This window comes from Lepidochelys kempii, chromosome 7 (assembly GCF_965140285.1).
Source record: "Lepidochelys kempii isolate rLepKem1 chromosome 7, rLepKem1.hap1, whole genome shotgun sequence".
Classification (NCBI taxonomy): domain Eukaryota; kingdom Metazoa; phylum Chordata; order Testudines; family Cheloniidae; genus Lepidochelys; species Lepidochelys kempii.
The window spans coordinates 83,320,246-83,342,965 of NC_136386.1; the positions used below are offsets into that span (position 1 = coordinate 83,320,246).

Below are 22,720 nucleotides of genomic sequence, written 5' to 3' on the forward strand. Positions count from 1 at the left end.
TAAGGCCTTGTCTACAGTACAGAGTTTTGTCAACAGAATTTATGTCGAAACTCAAAAAGTGCTATAATAAAAAATCAGTATTGCATGTTCACAGTCACTCCCTCTGTCAGCAGAGCACGTCCACATTTGGGGCACTAGCATCGACAATGTGAGCAGTGCACTGTGGGTACCTATCCCACAGTCGAATTCGACACCTTCTGCCACTAGGTCTTGTGGGAAGGCGGAGCAAATCGCGGCACATCTTGGGACTGGGCTCAATGTCCCAATCTTTGTGAGAAGGGATGGATCCCGCACTGCTCTCCTATGCTCTGATAACTGTCATGAAGACATCACGGACGACAGTGCAGTTAATTGCAAAGTTCCTAACTGAAGAAGTCTCCCAGTTGCCTGACATGCTGCGTGATATGGATATGAGCAACTCTAGATGGCTTTTGGCATTCACTGAACAGCTGCATAGGGTAGATCGTTGTTTTTGGGCTTGGGAAACAAGCACTGAATGGTGGGAGCGTACGTCATGCAGGTGTGGGATGACGAGCAGTGGCTACAGAACCTTTTGTATGCGGAAAGCCACCTCCCTGGAACTGCATGCGGAGCTTGCCCCAGCACTGTGGTGCAAGGACACCAGAACAAGAGCTGCCCTATTAGTAGAGAAGCATGTGGCAATCACTCTGTGGAAACTGGAGGCAATCACTCTGTGGAAGCTGGCAACTCCAGACTGCTATTGGTCAGTCGCAAACCAATTTAGAGTCGGGAATTCGACCACTGGGGCTCTGTTAATGCAAGTGTACAGGGCAATAAATCGCATCCTGCTACGAAGGACCATGACTCTGGGAAATGTGCATGAAATAGTGGACAGCTTTGCAGAAATGGGTTTCCCTAACTGTGGAGGGCAATATATGGCACACACATTCCAATTTTGGCACCAGACCACCTTTCAATGGAGTACATCAATAGGAAGGGGTGCTTCTCCATGGCGTTGCAGGCGCTTGTGGATCACCATGGGCATTTCACTGATATCAACGTGGGGTGGTCCAGGAAGGTGCATGACACCTGCATCTTCAGGAACGCTGGCCTATATAGAAAGCTATAAGTGGGGACTTTCTTTCCAAACCAGAAGATTACAGTGGGGGATGTTGAAATGCCCATAGTTATCCTGGGAGATCCGGTGTACCCCTTACAGCTGTGGCTCATGAAACCTTACAAGGGAAACCTGGACAGCAGTAAGGAGCGGTTCAACAACAGGCTGAGTAGGTGCCAGATGACAGTTGAATGTGTGTTTGGCAGATTAAAGGCACGCTGGCGATGCTTTTATGGCAGGTGAGACCTCAATGAGGATAATATTCCAATGGCCATAGCCGTGTGCTGTATGTTGCATAATCTTTGTGAAGCTAAGGGTGAAAGGTTTGTTTAGGGGTGCAGTGTTGAGGCAGACTGCTTGGTTGCTGATTTTGAACAGCCAGATACCAGGGCTATCAGAGGGGGGCAATTCAAATCAGGGAGGCTTTGAGGCAGCACTCTGAAAATGAGAACTAGTAATGTATATCTCTGTGATTGGTGCTGCAATGTTACATTACATGTAGTTTTCCTAGGAAGCAAGGGTGACATTTGGGGCCTTACATTCCAGTAAGCAAATGATTAAACTGCCTGCATAGGTATTGGTAGTGCCCGCTATCTCAATTTGTAGGAAACAAATAAAGATGAGTTACCATTCAAAACCTTTGCTTTTATCGCACAAGAAACAACACACACAAAGATGCTTGGTGGGAAAGGAGGTATCAGGGAAGGGCAGACTTTCACTGCTGTGTGAGGGTCCAGCTATCATTCTGAAAGTTGTCCAAGGGGGTGGAGTGAAGGGGAAACTGAGAAGTCCCAGAGAGCGGAAAGGAATGTGCGGGTGGAGTTTTTTTTGGGGGGGGGCATGGAAAAGAGTTTTGAATGTGCTGCAGGAGAGGACAGGCACAAATCTGCTCGTACTGCAGCATTATTAAGGACTTCAGCATCTGCATTTGCTCCTCCATGACTTTAATCATCCGCTCAGTATTGTCCTTAATAAACTCTTGATTTTCTTTTCTGGCCTGCCTTTTGGCTTCCCTCCACTCCTTACATTCCCTTTTCTCTGATTGGAGAAGTGCAGTACCTCCTGGAACGTGTCTTCTTTGCTCTGTCTTGGGCGCTTTCTTATCTGGCAGAGATGCTTAGCCGGGGTACGTGTGGTGTTCCTGAAGGCCACATCTGCCGAAGCAGAAGGAACAATGCACTGATGCTAAATTCACACACAGCATTGAAACATTTCAGTAAAATACACCTTTTGTAACATAATCTCTTTCTCACTGACCCTTGGCAAGCGCACATCTCTGCGAACACCCAAAGCATGACGAGTGTTGGCTTGGGGGTGTGTGTGTGCTCTACATGGGGAAAAGAGCATTTTATAAGGGTTGCTGTGTAGCAGACTAGGGAAAAAATTTTAAAATTCTCCTGCACTTCTCCACAGGAGGAGGTCATTGTAGCGGATATCTCACTGCTGAGGATATACAGGAAACTGAGGGTACATCTACTACACGCTTGTGGCTTCTGCCCTGGTGCCTATGCTACTTGCCTGTGTGCCACTTTTGTCCCCACACAAGTGACTGCCGAATGACATGGGAAGTTTCATACAATGGCAGAAGGAACAAAGCAGCTCTGCCAAGGAACCTTTGGCAGAAGATTACCGAGTACCTCCAGGAAACTTTCTTAGAGATCTCACTGTGCATCAACACCCTGTTCCACTGTACTGATTAGCTACACAGGGAAATGTCCAGCACACAGAAACACAGCCACTCTTGTACATTTCTATACCTTGAACCCACCTCCGCACTACACAAACCACAGCCACTTACCAGGCGTCTCCTCTCCTGCTTCTTGCTCGCCGGACAGCAACTGCTGAGAATGGCTAGACACCTCTGGAGTGGTGAAGAGATCCTGGCTGCCTGCCCCACCAGGCGACCCCACTGGGAGCGCCACATCATCTAACTCCACCTCTTCATCAATAACTTTGTCCTCCGGGTTAGATACCTCTTTCTGCCACCTCTAGGCCCACCAAAGTATCCACGAGGCTCTTGGTGGTGGTGGTGTGGTCACCACAGAGGATAGTGTCCAGCTCTTTATAGAACTGGCAGGTCTTAGGTGCAACACCAGAGTGATGGTTTGCCTCCCTCGCCTTATGGTATACCTGCCTTGGCTCCTTTATCTTCGCTCTGCACTGCAGCATGTCCTGATCATAGCCCTTTTTGCACAAGCCTTGAGAAATCTGCCCATAAGCATCCCAATTCCTATGGCTCAAGTGCAGCTGGGACTGCACAGCCTCCTCTCCCCATATACTGAGCAGATCCAACAGCTCCACAGTGGTCCAAGTAGGAGAACGTTGCTGCGATAACCTGCCATGGTCACCTGGGAAGATGCAATGAGATCTCTCCATGCCAAGCAAACAGGAAATGGGATTTTAAAAATGTCTGTGGCTTCTAAGGGGGAGGGACAGATGGTGGTTTACCTGGCTGCAGGGCTGTGGAGTTCAAACAGCTGAACAGAGTGGTCACGATGGGCATTGTGGGATACCTCCTGGAGGCCAATTAAAGCGATGACATCAAGTGCAGTGTCTATACTGGCACTTTGTGGACAAAAATGTTGTGCAAAAAGCCTTAAGTCTCCTGTCAGGGTGGTATTATTTTGTTGCCAAAACAGGGCATTTTTGCTGCCAAAAGTCGCATTACAGTGTGTATGCATTCACTGTTTTGTCAACAAAAGCTGCTTTTTGTCAACAAGACTTTGTAGTGTAGACAAGGCCTAAGTTACAGCACCTTTGGCATCACTTCTGCATTTGTATGTGATCTATTCCTGGAGATCAGTTTCACAGGCGACTTTTTCACTTGAGGCCAATTAAGTCAGTCTTGCCCTACAACACACTTACTTCGGGCGCTGTGGAGGAATTCCAGATGGGATTTTTGGGCAGGGAAGGGTCTAAATCCCAGGGAAAGAGAGATAGGGTCCCTGAGTACTTTTAATCTTTGGAGGGAAAAACCTCCTTTCCCAAGTCCAATGGGGCAGGTGGTTATTTGTGCTGGTACTTGACGCATCTCAATGTTATTAACTGAACACAACATGCAGTAGCCTCAGGACTTCTCAGTGTGTTTATCTGAAGGAACTCATTTAAAACAAAGATACGATTTGCTTTTCTACTAGTGGACAAGAGCAGTAGAATCCAGAAACAAAAAAATTGCGTCTGGGGGCGTGGTGGGCCATGGATTACTGAATAAATCTGTTTCTCTCAAGGATATTAAATGTTCTAACTGAACCCATAGAGATTTGGATGCAAGTTATGATTAGGCCTCCAATGTCAGGGCCGGCTCCAGGCACCAGCGTTCCAAGCAGGTGCTCGGGGAGGCAGTTAGCAAGGGGCGGCAGTGTTTCCGCGGTGGCGGCAATTCGGCGGCAGCCCCTCAATCCCGCCGGCCGCGGCGGCAAATCAGCGGCAGCTTCTCCCCTTTGCCGGCCACGGCGGCGATTTTCTTCACTGCTTGCGGCGGCAAAAACTGTAGAGCCGGCCCTGTCCAATGTAAATGAGTTTTGTGGGATCAGCCTTCTCAGTAGTGAGCACCTGTTCACATCACAAATACACAGCACACCTGGCAGACTGCCTATGGGAGGTCTCATAGCAAAGAGTTGTTGCAGGTCAGAACTAAGATGCGCTGGCAGAGTGAAGGGGAAATCCTGCAAAACACGTGCCCTGCATTGTGCCTGCCTCTAAGGAGAGCTGCTGCCTGCCCTTTGAACCAATACAAACACAACATGGGTAATGACTGTACTGGTATTTTTGGGGCCGTGTGTGTGTGTGTGTGTGTGTGTTGGGGATCATACAGTAGGCCTGGTGCAGGGCAAAGGGACAAATAAGTCTGGATGAGGAAAATCTATTGAAAGATTATTACTGCCATATAGGACTGTTACTTGTATTTGTGAAGCCTGGCTTTTGGAAACTTTTAGCCCACCAACAGCCTAAAACAGAGCAACACCTCTCCTTGAACAAGAGCTCCTTTCAACTCTCAGTCACTCCCAAACTACCAGCACAGCAAAAAATAATAATGGGGAGCAAACTCCAAATCACAATACTCAATGAGTGACTCCTGTTCACTTGTTTGTTTTTTAAAGGATATAATTTGGACAGGTACAAATGTGTGTTTGTTGGTTTGTTTCATTCCTTTTCCCTTCTCATTTTTTTTCTGCCTATGCACTGTGAAAATGTGTATTTATCCTGACAGCTCCATCAGGACACACGGCGGCTGCAAAGGCTGCAATAAGTGTCTCTCTCTTTAGCACTTGGGCTGTCATGATTCCTATTCCGTCCCATTTCGGTTTTACGGATTGATATTTAGATTAAAGAGATAAACACAACCAAAGAGCACTGGGCCCTGACAGACAGACGAGAACTTCAGATCCGTCAATCATCTTGCTACCTAGTAATTCCTCTTTTTCCCTCTCTCTGTCTCCCCCCTTTTGCTTTATTTACCAAGATGAATTGATAAGAATATTTTAAAAGAACAAGGGGTTTGACCAAATAACAATTAAAAGAAATTGCATTTAACTTTCCAGACAATTTGGAATCTCTTCTTTGATTATTTAACTATTTACTGTTTCACGTGTTTGCAGTTTCTCTCTCCTATCGCAGATAAAGAATTCAATTTTCTTTTAAACGGTGGGGAAATTGGAAGAGATTTTGCTCTGTTTAAGCACAGCTGGAGTCTCAGGACTCAGGGGGATTGAGAACAATGAGATCAATTAAGATGCCAGTGGAGAAGAGAGCTGGGGAGAAAGGATAGAAGAGGTGGTGGGAGGGGGAAGAACAGAGCTCAGAGGACATCTGAACAGAACAGCTCCTCCCGACCATTCCCACACCTCCATTTTTCCTGTTTGCAGCAGAGGAGTCACTCTGCCCTATCCAAGAGGTTTCCAGGGGTTCACTCTGACAGGAGAAAAACATTTACAACCAGTTTACATACCTGAGCCTTCAGATGCTACCTGAAAGCTAGTCTAATATACCCATTCCACCCTATCTCTAGTCTGCAATCACACATCCTCATCCTTCTCCTCTCTATCCTGTTACAGGTAATCCAGCCACCTTCCATAACATATCAGGATTTCTTTATCATCCCCCATTGGGCTCTAAATTATATGCTACGGTCCCTAATCACACACCCCCTCACCCCAGTCCTGGCTACCCCAGGCTTCGCACCTAAAACATCCACCCTCACCACTGATGGTTAGTCTCCTATCCCCTTACCAATCATGTTCTTCACATCCACACCCTCTACCAATTCCCACTGAATATGAATAAATTCCTTGTTTGCCTACAGTAAAAAAAAAGGAACAAGACAAATTCCGTCTTCCAACTCTTAGGCATGATGTTTGGGTCACTATACAGCTGAAGGTGCCATCCCTTATACCTGATCTTTCATCACCATCACCATCTTACATGCCATCATGGTGTCAGGGAATGCTACGCAAATAGATACCATTACCTTTGTGGATAGGAGGGGTTGTACTACACTTCAGTCCTAAATATTAAGAAAGCCTCCTTGGCATGGCCGTTCCCAGCAATTCTGGGGCCCTATGCAGCCCCCCGGGGGGGAGGGGCGGCCTCTGCAGGGTGGGAGCAGGGGGCTGGCCCCAGGCCTCTGCGGGGAAGGAACGGGGGGGGGGGGGGGCTGGCCCCAGGCCTCCACAGGAAGGGGGGCTGGCTTGGGGGGCAGGGGAAAATCACCCCCCAGCACTCACTGGCGGCACGGCTGGGGCTGGGTCGCTGCACTTCCCACCACCAGTGAGTGCAGGCCCAGCCCTGCTGCACCCCTCAGGGGAGTGGGAGTGGGGCTGGGGCAGAGAAGGGGCGGGGCAGGGCAGGGGCTGGAGCAGCACACAGCTGTGCAGGGCATCAGGAAATTGCCCCAAATTTCCTGGTGCTCTGCGCAGCTGTGTACTTTGCGTATGGGTAAGGACGGCTCTGCTCCTAACTGGTAGGGAAGTCGGACAATAGGTTCTCTCCCATCCCAATTTCCATTCTTCCACACAAATGCCAAAAGAGTACTCATTTCCCTAAATCAGAGACTCACGATTACAAAGCCTTTCTGCACTTTCCTTTGTTTTTCACCCACCCATTTACTGAGTGAGGTTTTTTTCCATCATACTATTGATTCTCTCTACTTTCTGTAACTTCTAGAGTCGAATATTCACCTGCAAACTCTAGGAAAGGCGAGCTAGCTATCCTCCCAGAGAATGACCCAGTCACTTCAGTAATCCTAGTGCTCAGGTACCTAGAGATTAAGAGTCTTGAAGCCGTGATGCACCCAAGAGGCAGAAATAACCTGGTTTTTAGGCAAAAAAAAAAAATTGGTGAACACAAAAAAGGAGTGGAAGTTCCATAGCCTGAAAAGAGAGTATGCCAAGCAACTTCCCAAAACGTACTCAATGCAGTGATCTTATCAACAGCACTGGATATGGGGGAGCCTCGCTCCCTGATGGCTATGAGCAAGAGAGCCAAGTTTCATCTCAAGCTCAGTGCTGAGTCAACAGCAGCAGAGAGTAGCACACAAGCAGAAGTAGCAAGGAACTGCATCCGGCCCCCTGGTGACAAGATGCTGTGGAGGCACAAGCTGCGGTGAAAAAGGCTGAGGCTGTTCCTTGCTGGAGAGTCAAGCAGGCCCAAGCAAACAAAGAGACCATATCCCCGGGGTTGTCTCCCAAAGATAAAACAGAACTTCCCTGTCAAGGTTTTTCTATTCTAGCCCTTCTGAGTTGGCAGGTCTTGCCCTAAAGGGTTTGCTGAATAGTTCCCTTCTCCCCAAACAAGAATAATAATACATCAAACAAGAAAACCAAACGAGTTACATTCCCTTCTTTTGGGAGAAACCTCTAAGCTCTCTGCAAGTCTCTCCCTACTCTGAGCAGAGGGAGCTTCTTAAATACTCCGCCCTTTCCCAGCATGCTTTGCCAAACACTTAATTACAGTCCCAGCAGCCCTAGGAACTACAGCTCCCAGAAGGCCCTCAGCAGTGAAAAGAACTCCAGCCCACCACTCTGTGCATGAGAACTGTAGTCTCAGGCCCTGAAGAGAAACAGCTGTGTGGGATTTCTTCCCAAATTCCCACTGCCCTCCTGAAAACACTTCTCCCTCAGTGACATATTCTTCATTCCACAGTAATCTTCCACAAAATCATGGAATGGGGTAGTGCTGGCCCCTGAAGCTTTTCTTAAGGTCTCAAAGGACCAATACGCCATATTATTGTCCTGTGAGACAGGAGCAAACCTTGATGAAGGGAAAAAAAACCTAGGGAAGAACAGCACAGTGGAAAGGATCCAATGAAACCCTGTCTGTATGGTAACACCCATTGTTTCATGTTCTCTGTGTATATAAAACCTCCCCACTATATTTTCCACTGTATGCATCCGATGAAGTGAGCTGTAGCTCACAAAAGCTTATGCTCTAATAAATTTGTTAGTCTCTAAGGTGCCACAAGTACTCCTTTTCTTTCAATGAAACCCTAACGACACCCCAGACCACAGGCTCAACTCAGAAGCAGCCAGACTACACCTAGTCCACCTGCTAAGACTTTTACCTGCAGAATGGTATTGTTATGTTTAGTACTTAGCATCCTACACTATTTCTACCTGCTATAACTCACAACTTCTTAAGATATAATCGCCAGCTCATACCAACCAGGGATTGTCCTTACATGCGTTTTTGGGAGTCACGTTGAACAAAGACAGTGGAGATGGATGTGATATCAGAAAGGGAGGTGTGATTCCCCATCCCTGAATGAAAGGAAGCTGGAGAGAACCAGTGTAGGCAAAGGGAGATTAAGGGTGGTGAACCTGATTAGCAAAGGCCTCAGGTTTGGAGTGCAGAGTGGGACTGGCAGTAGCCCTGGAAGTCTATGTTCCTGTGTTTGCTTGAGAACAGATGAAACCCTGGATCAGAATCTGGGATGACAGGAGATGGAGTAGCAGCAAAAACATAACAAGAAAAGTCCATTGTAACAAGCCCACTTGCAGGAATAGCTGACATCCAGTAGACATGTTCCCATTTGCTAAACTATGCCTTATTTACTTTTCAGTCACCAAGCTGAGATTGCTGGACAGAACAAATCCCTGGGGAAGGTATTTACAGGGGTTTAAGACTGTGCCTGCCCCCTGCAGACCCCAGCACCAAGCCACAGAAGCCCCTTATGCAGCTGTCAGGAAGTAAGAGCCGATAGCAGACTGACAGCTGATTGAGAAAGTGATTTGCATTTTAAATATGAGTTTATTGATGTCTGGTGCTCTCTTTCCCAGTGTGGGACAACTACATTATTACTTTTTTGTTGACTGGCTTTTACGGCTGGCTGGAAAGAACAGAAAAAAATTGGACTGGGATCAATTTCCTTGTCCCTGGTGGGAGGCCAACCGGAGATCGAAGAGGCAGAAGAAAAGTGATGGCCAAAATGGTAAAAGGGAGAGACTTTGTCAACTGAATTAAAGATGCCATAATGAGAGAAGCAATGAAAGGTTAATTAGCACATTTACTGCACTAGGATCTTTCTAACAAGGTGTCTCCCAACTATACGCAGATATTGGGAGAGGGTTATGTGTGTGTGTGTGTGGGGGGGAAAATGAGAGATATGGGCAGCTGAGCAGTTGTGTTTTTCAAGTATGGGGGAACATACACGTATGAGAGAGCGAATAGGAGTGTGAACATGGAGGAAGTTGTATATGTAAACATGAATCCAGGTACTGTGTAATTGTGTGTACATTCAGACACTGGTATGAGGGAGGGTGTAGCAGATTACATGCCTGCGTGCTGGAAGGATCTGGAGCACATTAAGGGAGGTGGGTCTAAGCAAGGAGTAAAATAACAAGATTGAGGTACCGCAAAGCTCTGCACTAGGACCAGAGCTGTTTAATGCAGTTATTAATTTGAGCAGTGAGGTAGCAAAAGTTTCAGGTAGCACAAAATTATTTAGGTTTCTCTGAATCAGAAGGATGGTGAGGAACTTTCAGAGGAAGATGGTGTGAATAAGCAGCATAATGGCCAAGGAAGTTCAATGTTGGCAAATTCAAGGCAATGTGAATTGAAGAGAATACCTTGAACTGTTCATACGCTTCACTGGCTTCTATTAACTGCAATGACTCAAGAAAGGATCTGGGCATCACTGGGGACAGCTCAATGAAAACCTCTGCTGGACGTGCAGTAGCTGTCAAAAATCAGTGAAATGTTGGGACGCAGGAGGAATGGGTCAGAAAAGAATACTGAAAATATTAGAATGCCATTCTATGAATCAATAGATGCCCTCCCATGGAGCACTAAAGTTCCATTCTGGCCCCTGTGCTTCAAATGAGATAGAACTGAAATAGAATGGTTCCGGTGATAAGTGGAAGAATAATTGGATACATGGAAAACTTTTTCATGAAGAGAGATTTAAAAACTTGGCACTATTTGGAGAAGGATTGAATCTGAAGGGCTATGATGAAAGTATACAAAATAATGACTGGCGTAAAGAAGGTTTATCTGGCATTTCTGTTTATCCATTGTCGTAATACAAGAGCAAGGCAACAGTTAATTATACTGAAAGACAGTACATTTAAAACTGAAAAAAGGAATGACATTTTTTGGTTAAACATAAAACATTATTCTAGATTCATAGGTTTTAAGACCAGAAGGGACCATTATGATCATTAAGTCTGACTTCCTGTTTAACACAGGCTACAGAATGTCTTTTATACATCAAGTCCAATAACTAAAACATCTCTGAGAATTAGCCTTTGGAATTCATTGCCACAAGATATCCTTGAGGCCAAGACATTAGCAGAATTCAAAAAATTACTGGTCATTTATATGGATAATAAGAACGCCCAGAGTTACATTAGTGGAGCCTCATTGTAAAAAAATCCCTAAAAGTTTGGAAGGGTGAGCCCTCATGCTTCGGGACATAAACCAACCTCTAACTGAAAGGACTAAAACTAAACTTTCCCCAAGGACAGATCATTCCATAATTATTCTCTGTGAAGTGACTTGCATCTTCCTCTGAAGCATCTGGTTCTGGCCAGTGTCAGAGACAACTTAAATGATTGGATGGATTACTGGTCTGAATGCTGGTTTGATCTGGTATGGCAATTCCTACGTTTCTATACATTAGTTTTCTCTATAGGAATAGTCCAAAACACCGTAGTGTCTCAATTGTAAAATGTACAGTTTTGGGTCATGACTGTAAGACTCTTGTGTATTGTTTCAACAAGAGCAGTACCGAACTGAAGTGAAGGAGGAGGGGCACTGAAGCTCCTTATCTGTAACTGAAACATATCTTCTCACTTTTTTCCAGAGTAATTTCTCTCTACTTGTCATTATTTTTTGACTAAGAAGAAAATATGGGCTCAGTGGGGAATACACAGCAGAGTTCCTGGAAGCTTAAAGAGCAAGTCAGCTGACTTATTCTGGTATCAGCTGATTCAGGCATCCTAAAGCAACTGATCTGAGCCTAAACAGCCTAAAAATCGTAGCGAGAGATCCTGGAGTCAATGCTACCATAAAAAATAACGCTTTCCTGTGGAATCATTTCTCTGCAGACTCTTTAAGGCTAGGCAAACTGAATGCATCTTGAGTTAAAAACAGAACTTCATTGGTTCATCTCAGTTTTAAATATTTCAGTTATCAGCATTTTTCAGATAGATTCAACTGTGCAGACCTTAAGGAGAGTCTTAAGACCACCTCCCTACCCATTAATTCTCATCTCCTATAGGCTTTCTTACATCCATTCCCCATCCCTGTAGGCTTTGCTAATGCTATTGCCAAACCCTAACAAGATGCTAATTAGGCCATTCTGTACATCCCTAATCTTAGCCCTGGTCTACACTGGCGGGGGGGGGGTCGATCTAAGTTATGCGACTTTAGCTACATAAATAATGTAGCTGATGTCAACGTACTTAGATCGACTTACTGTGGTGTCTTCACCGCGGTGAGTTGACTGCTAACACTCCCCCGTCGACTCCACCTGCGTCTCTTGCAGCGGTGGAGTACAGGAGTCGACAGGAGAGCGCTTGGGCATAGATTTATTACGTCTAGTCTAGATGCGATAAATCGACCCCCGCTGGATCGATCGCTGCCTGCCAATCTGGTGTGTAGTGTAGAGATACCCTTAGAGAGGAAATGCCTGATTGGCCCCAGCTCCTGGCAACCCTGACTGACTGAATAATGATGTCCTACATGAGTGCACCGAAGACAGGTTTGTTGTGTGATTATTTTCTGCCCAAAGCTCTTCTCATTTGTGAAACAAGAGGGACAGGATGGATGTAGTGAAACTGCACTTACCAGGACTGGAATTTTATCTGTGTTTCCACTTTCTCTGTTCCATGTATAAGAGCTACGGACCAGAGAGGAATGGCCTAGAGTTCTTGATCATACAAAAGGGACAACTGTGGCCTCAATGAGAGGGAAGAATAGGAAATCCATTAAAGTAGAAAAATAATCATCCAGAGGAAGGTTCGTACTCCTATTCACACCAGGGTACTAGTGCTGGGACAGGGCTCGTATACACAAACTCCTTACACCCCACTGTTCCTACCAGTGCAGCTCCAACAGTGGTAGCAACGGGGGTAGCACTAATACAGATTGGTGACTGGAACTCTAGCTACTGTCTCCTCTAGACGTGCTCTGCGACCAAACGGTGGTTAAAATGCTACTGGGTGTGCTACACTAGCACTCCCATCATTGCTCCCATGTGCAGAGCTGAACCAGTGGGAGCAACAGAGGGAAATTGTCGGGACAAAGGCTACTGCAAACAACCTCAGTGACTGAAAGCAGTGGTACAGCAAGACAAAGGTCTAAGCAGCTGGATAGAAACTTGGAAGCATTCACATACCAGGAATCAGGCTCTCAGCGCAGCACTATCCATACAGCAGGGCACTAGTGGTACGGTCCACAGTTTCTGAGCAGAATGGATTAAAACTGCCTAGTTTTTCTTCACGCTAAAATTTGGATCTGCAGCTTCAAGCTCAAAAAGATCAGCAATAGGAGTGAAAAAAACAAAAAGAAAAAGAAACTCTGAGGGGCACTGTACTCCTGCTATGCTGGAATAGTGATCTGGGCTGGTCTACGTGGAAAACTTACATCAGCATAGCTACATCGCTCCAGGGTGTAAAAAACCCACACCTCTCAGAGACGTAACTATGCTGACGTAAATCCCAGTGTAGACAGTGGCACAGTTGCAATGCTGCAGGTGTGCCACGGTCATGTTTTAAGTGTGGACATACACTCGGACCCTCACACAATGGCAGGAGCAATTTATCAGTGTCCTTCGCTGAGACCTAGACAGCTCTGCCACTTAGCACAACATGACAGCACTGCAGTCTGATCAGATTGGCAATGGCTTGCTGGCTGTTGTTTGAACTCCTGGACTTTGCATCCGGCAGGACCAGTCTGACAGTCCCGCACTGTTACCATCCTCCTCTGCTCTTTCACATATTTTATTTTTGCTTACATGCAAGAGAATTGTCTGTAGGAATTGTCTAGACAGTGTGGGTTAATTGAAACAGAGATATGTCATTTTCTTCTATGACTTCCCCTCACCATATCCTCATCTTTGCCAGAAGCTCTAGTTCCCCCTTTCCCCACTGAAAAGGGCCTCCTTCAGATAATGCCATCTGGTGGCTAAACACTTCTCCTCCCCGCTTCCCCAAATCCTGGATGGATCAGAAAGGGATCTGTGCTTTACCATTAGATACCTCCAGACACTTTACTCCATAGCTTATCCTAAGCAGCCCCTTCACTGCACCTTCTGGAGGTAGCTTCTACAAAAGGCAGAGGGAGGAGCATTAAGGGGCAAGAGCTCAATTCTCATCTAATGCCCATGTTCACATGTCACTTCTCTTCCCATAGGGAGCCCATCAAGGGCTCTGGGATCTTACATTCCACACCACCAAGACTTGTCATTCTTCTCCTCTAAGGGCTGCTGTGCTCCATCATCTGCTGATTCTGATTCTCTCCCTTCTTCCATACACTGGGTGCCCTCTACTACATACAGTATATGATGGGGGAAATTTGCCATTTGTGCTATAACTTGTTTTCTGTAGGGCTTGGACTGATATTTGATGGAGTTTAGGATTTTTGGACATTCAGTTTTACCTACCCCTCTTTCCTCTGTCTGTTGAGCTGTTCCTCTCTTCAGTGGATTTATCCTCCTGTCTGGTCTAAGGTCTATCTATGTGCCTCTCTTTGATGTTACAGCTGCTCATGTCTTGGGAATTTTTTCTAGCCAATCAATTCATCTCCTCCCACCCCCTCTAGTCTATCCATTCACAGATTCATAGCTGGGAAAGGCAGGGCTTGGAAGAGACTCCCCTGCCCTGCTTCTTGCTATACACACGCACAGCGGTAGCCAACAGAAGACTGGGAATTGCTTTGAGGGTGGTCACAATAGCAGTACAGTACTCACACATGCCCTCTTCTGTATTGCTGGCTATGGGTCTTGTAGTTGTTCTGGGGATATTTCAATGATTTGGTCCCGGGACTATAGATAATACCCTGTTTGCAGCCTGAGGGACATAGACCCACATGCAACTTCTGGTCATTGTACAAGTCTATCTTATGATATTCACACAGCCTATACAGCTGGTTCTCACATGACATAGAGCAAGCAGAAACCAGTAGCTCAGTCTGTTTCCCCTTGTCCTTACCTCAGAGGAGGACTACAACTAGAGAGCTTTCTTCACTGCTTCTGCAGAACCCCCTATATGGAGCAAAACTGTTCCCAAGCTGGTGCTGTCTAGTGCCTGTAACCTGGTGCTCTCACTCATACACAGCAGAGTCACCAGGGTCACTCTCAGCCACTATTTTGCTACTCTGAAACCTATTTTAAAGTGCATGCTTCCATTCATCCCACCGGGATGGTTTCTCCCACTGCATGTTCCAGGAAGTCTCTCTACCCAGCATACAGACTTTGTCTGTCTGCCCCTAAACTGTGCCCCTTTGTGAAAGGTGGTCCATGGGGACAACGAGTTAGACTGAAATGCAATGCTACATCCAGCGATGAAGGAGCAAAGCAAAGGGTGTGAGCAGAGTCGGCTGTGTAGCCCTAGGCTGGAGGGATTGGTAGGTTCTGCCCCAGCTACCAGCAGATATTGAAGTGTTTTTTTTCTGAAACAACTAGCCGTGAAACCTTTTAATAACATAACAGAAAAGGTCAGAGCAGGAATTTCACACTTCTTGAGCAAGCTGGTCTGGTATAACTTCATGCCCTCAAGAAGCACGAGGTGCGGAGAACACATACAGTTCCCTAAAATCAGTAGGGGTCCTTTCACACCCGGGACCAAGTGCTAGGAATTGTTTGTCCAATCTCCCACTTTGTTTTATGGCTGGTGTTTGTAAAGTATTTCAGGTGCTATGAAGGTGGTAAGGAGGGAAGATATACACCCAGAAATCATGTGCAAATGAGACAGGGCACATTGCTATTTCTGCACTGTTGACATTTTCACCTGTAAACTTCTCCTCAGAGGTAGGGCTGTTTGAGCAGAGCCTGGCAGGGGAGTTACCAAAACAAACAAACAAAAAAGCTAAATTTACTGTAACAAAGGAAATTAATTTTCTTTTCAAGCATGGAGACCTTTAAAATAGATTTTTAAAAAGAATATATAGAGTTTAAAATGGAAAAACGATGGAGTGGGAAATGGATTTTGCTTTCTCTCTCTCATACACATGAACACATTCATCATGCAGGTATCCTGAGTAACCATGCCAGGGCAGTCTCTGTTGTCACACTAACCTCTGAAACCCTGAGAGTCTTATTTTCAGAAGGGCTGAGCAGTTTAGTTGAAGTCAATAAGAGCTCTGGGTGCTCAGAACCTCTGAAGAAAACTGGTTTCCAAACTTTTAAGTTAGTGAGAAGGATGGACAGGAATAATTGCAGCCCTCAGTGGGGAGAGCAGAACACTTTGGCTTCCAATCTCATCTTTTACAACATAGCTCATCACAGCAAATTGTGCCCCTTGTTAAATATTTTAATGCAAAAGGGCTAAGGAGATTTTGAGTTTCTCTTTCAAGCAAAGCCTCCATTTTTGCAAGTGCAATCTGTTACTTGCAATAAATTTACACATGTATTGAATGGCCAAGAAGATGCAAGAACAAATGTGCAGATGAAAAATTACATGCTCAAAGTAGGTCTAGTTCAAAAATACATTATTATTGTAAATGGCTGAGGCTCAGTCTCCCAAGTTTGTAAGAGGCAGCATGGTCCAGGGGATAATTCCCTGATAATTCACTGGGCTCTCTTCCTCGCTCTGCCACTTTGTAGCCTTAGCCAACACACTTCACTTTTTTGTGCCTCAGTTTCCCCATTTGTATAATGAATATTGTGACGTTATCTGATTAAAATATAACCATGTTGATCTTTGTTGCAACCACTGTTATATATTTGCAACAAATCTTGTACAAAGGTTGTCAAGTGAGGTGTCTATGAAAAGATTATGATTTGCTGGTTACGATTATGCTATGTATATGCACGTAACATTTTTGTATTTGAAGTTATGAATATTGGCTCCATACCTGGATTTCAAATGTTTGCTCCTGGGGTAACATCCATGAGGTAGTTAAGCCAGCACATCTTGGAGGAACTATTCAAATTGAGTGGCCCATCAAAAGGGCACAACTCATAATGGACGATGGGAGATGCCCATCTACACTGAGTGGGCTGTCCTGTGCTGTCTGGAATATAAGTAATGGCTTCCTGCAATGACTGAGCGAAATTGGGCATGAACATGTGACTTCCCATGTGATGCCAAACTCCATCTTCTTGCTGTAATTTTCCATAGTAAGAACAAGGGGATGCTCTCCACATGGCAAATGCTATAAAAGGCCCTGGAAACGCCTCCATTTGGTATTCAATCCTGCTTCTTACCTCTGGAGGAACTTTGCTACAAACTGAAGCTCTGAACAAAGGACTGAAGGACCCATCCAAGCTGTGGATGTACTCCAGAGACTTTACTTAAGCCAGCAGTTTATTCCATCACTGCTACAAGCCTGAACCAAGAACTTTGCCATTACTGTGTGTAATTAATTCCTTTAACCAATTTTAACTCTCACCTTCCTTTCTTTTTATGAATAAACTTTTAGATACTAAAGGATTAGCATCAGTGAGATTTTTGGGTAAGATCTAAGTTATATATTGACCTGGGTGTGTGGCTGGCCCTTTGGTATCAGAAGAACATATTATTTCATGAGAGTGGTTGTAAAGAACCACTCATCAGTGTTTTTGGTGGTGGTGATATAAGAACTGCAATGCCTGAGAAAACTGCCTTTATGTCTTCTTGTTAGCCAGTGTGGTGAAACAGAAGTTTACTTTTGTTGCTGGTTTGGTATACCCCAGAGGGGATTAGCCACCAGTCTTGGGATGTATCTGCCCTCTTTCTCAGCAGTTTATCCTGAATTTGGCATTCTCAGTTGTGATCCCCACTGAAGCACAGTTACAAATATAAACAATACTTTGGTGTTCTATTAAAATAGCATCTAAACCCTCAACTAAAATCAGGGCCCTTCATAGTGGGAACTGTACAAATACATAGTGAAAGATAATCCCTCACCCAATAGGTTTACAGTCTAAACAGACAAGACAAAGGGCAACAGGGGAAACTGGCACAGAGATGGAATGGCTTGGCCAAGGTTGCACAGCAAGCCAGTGGCAGAGTGTGGAATAGAATCCCTGGTTCCCAGTCCAGTGCCTTCTCCTTGGACCATACTTCTTCTCCAACTTTTTAAAAGCACTTTTAAACCTTTGGATGAAAATCACTATATATAATTATTATTATTGCCCTTCAAGCCAGGCACTATTCATAAGATGGGCTGAATTCAGCTCTACTGTAAGAGGAAACAACTCCCTTGACTTAAGTGGGTTGCAACATGCTCCATCAGGGCTGAATTTGGCCCAATCTCTCTCCATGCTTAAATATAGCTCCATAAATGAATGGGTCTCTTGAAAGGAAATCTTTTTCATGCCCCGAGGGACATGCCTTCCAGCATGTTTCAGGTTCGTGTGCACACTGTGCTTCCAGGAAGCCTGTATTTTCCAGCTGTTCACATGCAGGCAAATCATTCCCTGAATTTATATGCTACGTGTATCATATGGACAGAATTAAACAGATGGACGGGAGAAGGAAGGGAAGTCTGAGAACGTGAAATAGAAAGAGTGCAGCACACGTGAACAAAATATTAGAAGACCGCACAACATTACATGGTGACTGGGGAGGTGATTGGGGGCTCTGCAGAAGCAGCTAGACTTTCACCAAGAGCCTTATGTGGAGACGTGTATTTGAACCTGCACATACTCTGTGCAGGGAAGGGATGGAGGAAAGCAGGGAGCGGGAATAAAAGGAGGCTCTGACTCTGCTGCTTGCACCTACTGGTGATTTATAAGGGTAACAGACAGTGTTACCCCGCTGTCAGGGACAGTAAGAGGTCAAACGCTGCAGCACCAAATGGCCATCTGTCATCACAAGTGAAGTCTCTTTCTTTTCTATTTTCAGATGTTCAAGCCTAGGGAGGAGTTACAGGGAAAGGGGGAATTGCGGTAGGGAACTTGTGCATGTGCACATTTTGATTGGAAGGCTCAGTTTTCTTACTGGCTCACTAGGGACTCCTCTTTTCCCTCCCCTACTCCCAAACAGCTAAATAACAGTGATGGGAGGTGTGTCAGGCTGGGGACTTGGGAAAGTGGGCTGAAAGCCCAGAATTTCAGGGCAGTTGGGAGTAAACACTTCCCCTCCTCAGGAAGTAGAGAAAAGTGGCTTTTAATCACTATTATATCATGCAGAAGATCAGAGATTTCCTGTTCCCCAGACCTCCCCTATTTTTGAGCCATCCATGTCTCTGCCTGGAACAAGCTTTAGGCACTGCAGTGCCAGCTGCCATTCTGCCGTCTCCAGAAAAAGGCTGACACACGTACGCTGGGGTCCTGGAGACTGCCCTCCATTATTCAAGGCAGGGAATATGCACTCACCAAACACAATGGATGCCGCAGTGAACAGAGGAACTGTTACTATGTTCACTCTTAGAAGCCCATACATAGAGGACACACAGAGCTATTTGAATCAGGTGATCACCTCAGAATTTGGGAGGATAGGAGGAGAGACAAAGAATTCTTGTTCACATTGATTCTTTAACATGTGGCTTGCGTTCTGTATTAGGTTTGTATCCGTCTAGACGTCTGTTATTCCTCTGAAATGTATGAATGTTCTGCTCTCTGATGGGATGAAGGCTAATTTTGAAATCATCCCTTTCTGCTCCCTCGACACCCTGAACCAAATCTCCACTGAGCAGGGTTAGATGGCTCGGTGGTTTAAATTCCGGTGGCTGATCTACACTAGTGTTCCCGCTCTTGCTACCAGCTGCAGTAGTGGTAGTGCAAAGGTGGAGAACGTGAGGGGAAAATGCTAGTGTAGTCAAGGCCTCTGTGACAAACGGCCAAGCCCTCTGAAACCACTGTCCTGGTGCTGGACTGTCTGTGACAGTGGGATAATGCCAATGGGACTATTACCCTCTGTGCAAGACCATCTATGATTGAAGATTAATCCTCCAGAAACCACTGCTCAGTGCTGCTGTATCTGGGATGGAAGGTAATCCCTTTGGAAACTCAGTCCCAGCATCTGACTATCTCTGCTATAGGGCTAATCCCCTGGAGACCAGTTTTTTCTACTCTCCAGAACATTTTTATAAGAGTTTTCCCTCTAGCTTTCCAAGTACAGGGGAGTTTAAGTTTAGAGAAATTACATCTTCAAAGTAGCTGTCTAAAATGCACCCACAAAATCTGTGCACACATCCACTGCAAATACAGATGTGGTAAACCCAGGACAAACAGCTACAAAGGTGGGGTTAGTAATTAGTTCCAAGGTTAAAAGGCCCCTCCCTATCCACTGAGGAGAGATAACCACAGGGCAATAAGGTTCAGCTGGAAAAGGGGTTGCTAGAGAACCAATTAGGTTCAGCTGACTCCAACTACTTGAGACCTTTTTAACACCCCCCCCTCCCCTCACCCCGGCCTGGAAGGATGTGGGGGGGGGCAGGGAAGCTGCCAGTAGGCTGTTTGCAGCAAGACACCAAACCTTCCCAGTAGGGAGGCTGCACTCCCTCACCATAAGGGAAGGCAAACAAGCACAAGGGACTGACTGAGGAGAGGAGTAGCAGGACCCTGAGCCACCTATAAGGATTTGCCTTGCCCCAAATCTGAGTCTCCAGGGCTAAAAAGGACTGAGCCTGCTGAGGTGAACAAGGTATTTTACCGCATAGAATAGTGTCTCATTTATGCAAAAGAGCATTTTTCCACACAGAATGGGGAATAATAGACATAAGTGGCCTTTTGCACATTTAATCCACTTTCTGCACTTTTGGGGGAGGTGTAAAGAATGTGCACTAAATTTAGATGGCTAGTTTTAAAAATTTGTCCTTAATAATCACCCACTTCAGGTACCCAGGAAACTCTTTGAAAAAACTTAGTTTATCATTACCAAAGGCAGCCCTCCTTGCGTGTTTCATTTTGTTTGTGGAGCGTGGGACAGTTGGTGGAACAATCATGTTAGGCGAACAGTATTTCTGACACATACAGAGCGCTGCATCTCATATACAAGAAGTAGTAGTATTTTATGAGGGTTGTTAGAAGTTTGGGGATCAGCTGGGAGGACAATCTGGATTTCAACGTTAATTGCATACATTCTATGATTTATCATAGAAGATTCAACTCCTGGCATTTTGTGTTTGCTCCAAAATGCTGGCATAGCTGGAAGTTGGAAAAAAGATGCTGTAACAATCTCATTGTTTAGTGTCTGATGGCCTGACTAGCTAAACATCTGTTTGAAATATTAATAACTGTCAGATGGGAACTGCTCAGGGGCTCTGTACAGTTTCACACCATCTGTTTGTAGAGTAAACACACTTACACACCCCAAATCATTTTGTTGAAGCTTTCATTCTCCTATCTCTGTGCGTGTGTGTGTTGGGGGAGTATATCTGTTCAGGGGCTGATGGGAGAGAACATGTATTGTGGAATGAGGGAGAACTCAACACATGTGAGAGAATGAATTCACATATATTTAACTAAAGCAGCACAGGAGCACTCACCAACCAGAAATACTTTGAGTTTCCAGTGAAGTTATTCTTCCTAAATGGCAATTAACATCTGTTTCAAATAATTTTTAAGATGGGGTTTGGTTTCTGGTTTGCCGATTTACTCTGTGCCATCAATAATTCCTTCTTAGAAGCTAGAAAATGCATTTTCTTGCTTTTCTAATTTTCTCATTGCCCATTTGGTGAAATGAAGCATAGAACCCAGTTTCCTGTCTTTCAGTTACTTTTCTGCTTGGGTACATCTGTCCTTTTGGCTGGGAGTCTGATTTCCAGCTTGAGGAGACCTACTCGCACTAGCTCACATCAATCTAGTGCCCTAAAAATAGAAGGGAGCTGCGACAGTGCAAGGAGTGGGAAGGGCTAGCCAGCCCAAGGACGTGCCCACCGCACATCCTAGGCATATATGTGGGTTGGCTAGCCCCACCCACTCCCCACACTGCTGTGGCTACACTCTTGTTTAGCACACTACATTGGTGGGAGCTAGCCCAAAAAGTCTCCTCAAGCTGGGAATCTCACCCCTGGCTCAAAACGTAGACATATCCTTTGTGCACCAGCCAAGAGGTCATTCGGAACATGCCTTGCTCTGGCAATGATATTTGTTAGCTAATTCTGAAACCCAACAGGAGGGGCATACACATACCTTTTCTCTCAGTCTCTAGCTCCACCTGTTTTGTCTAGGTATCGCACCACACACTGGGGAGCAGGAGCCAGACTCATCTCTACAACGACGCAGGTGTCCGGGTAGGGATGACGGAAGGCATCTTGCACCTCTCCTGATTTAGCACAGGCTAGAATAGCTGGTTCTGCCACAAAGGCCCCTACAGGGCTTTGTAGGGCCATATAATTTCAGGTCTATCTCAGCCCTCCCTGCTCCCCCTCCAGGCTTTGATATGCCCACCCCTCATCTAGCCCACCTATCCCCACCCTTGCTCTACCAATAGCATGCCCCCAAACAACTCTTGTGCCTGGGGCTTCCGCAGAGCTGACAGGGCTGTTCCCTAGGGGCCCTTGTGCCTGCCCTGTGGCTCCTTTGTGACAGCCAGGCCTAAACTGCCTTGTTGTGAATGTGGCACCCACATGGGGATAATCAATCCTCAGGAATAGTTAGATAAAAAGCATCCTGCACCCAGGATGTGACTAGTCCATGACCCATTTGTTCTGATGGTACAATGCACAGAGTTTTCATTGGCGATGCATTCGGTGGGGTCAACGTATCACAGCTTTGAGGCCAAGGTGTAATAAAATGCATATTGTAAATTCAGAAAATTCAAGGTTGTTTCTACTTACATGGACCCTCAAGACTGTGGTTCCCACTGTGACGTTCTCAAACAGGCTGACGTTGTACAGGACTTGGCTGAAAATGGGGCGGTTGTCATTCTCATTGATGAGGTTAATCTTCACACGAGCAAAGCCAACGTGGTCTGGCACGCTCTCGTTTGCGAACAGCTGAGCAGAGACAGGAGGCAAGCAACACAGTCGGCGGCTTCATTTGTGTCTTTTTTTTAAAAGCAAAAAAAGCATCAGTGATCTCCTCTGATGCTCTGTTACTACAGCAGCATGTCTCTG

General features: G+C 45.6%; 1 protein-coding gene across 11 annotated transcripts in view; it reads right to left on the bottom strand.

Annotated features, from left to right (window-relative positions):
• CDH23 (cadherin related 23) overlaps window positions 1-22,720 on the bottom strand; it is a 522,984-nt gene that overhangs the window by 215,030 nt on the left and 285,234 nt on the right. For 10 of the 11 annotated variants that reach the window (XM_073353546.2, XM_073353545.2, XM_073353547.2 and 7 more), the window contains one exon: window positions 22,442-22,600. In XM_073353546.2, the coding sequence (XP_073209647.2) occupies window positions 22,442-22,600 (159 nt within the window). Of the gene's footprint in view, window positions 1-22,441; window positions 22,601-22,720 lie in introns of those variants that run through there. The other variant, XM_073353560.2, reaches the window with a different exon arrangement.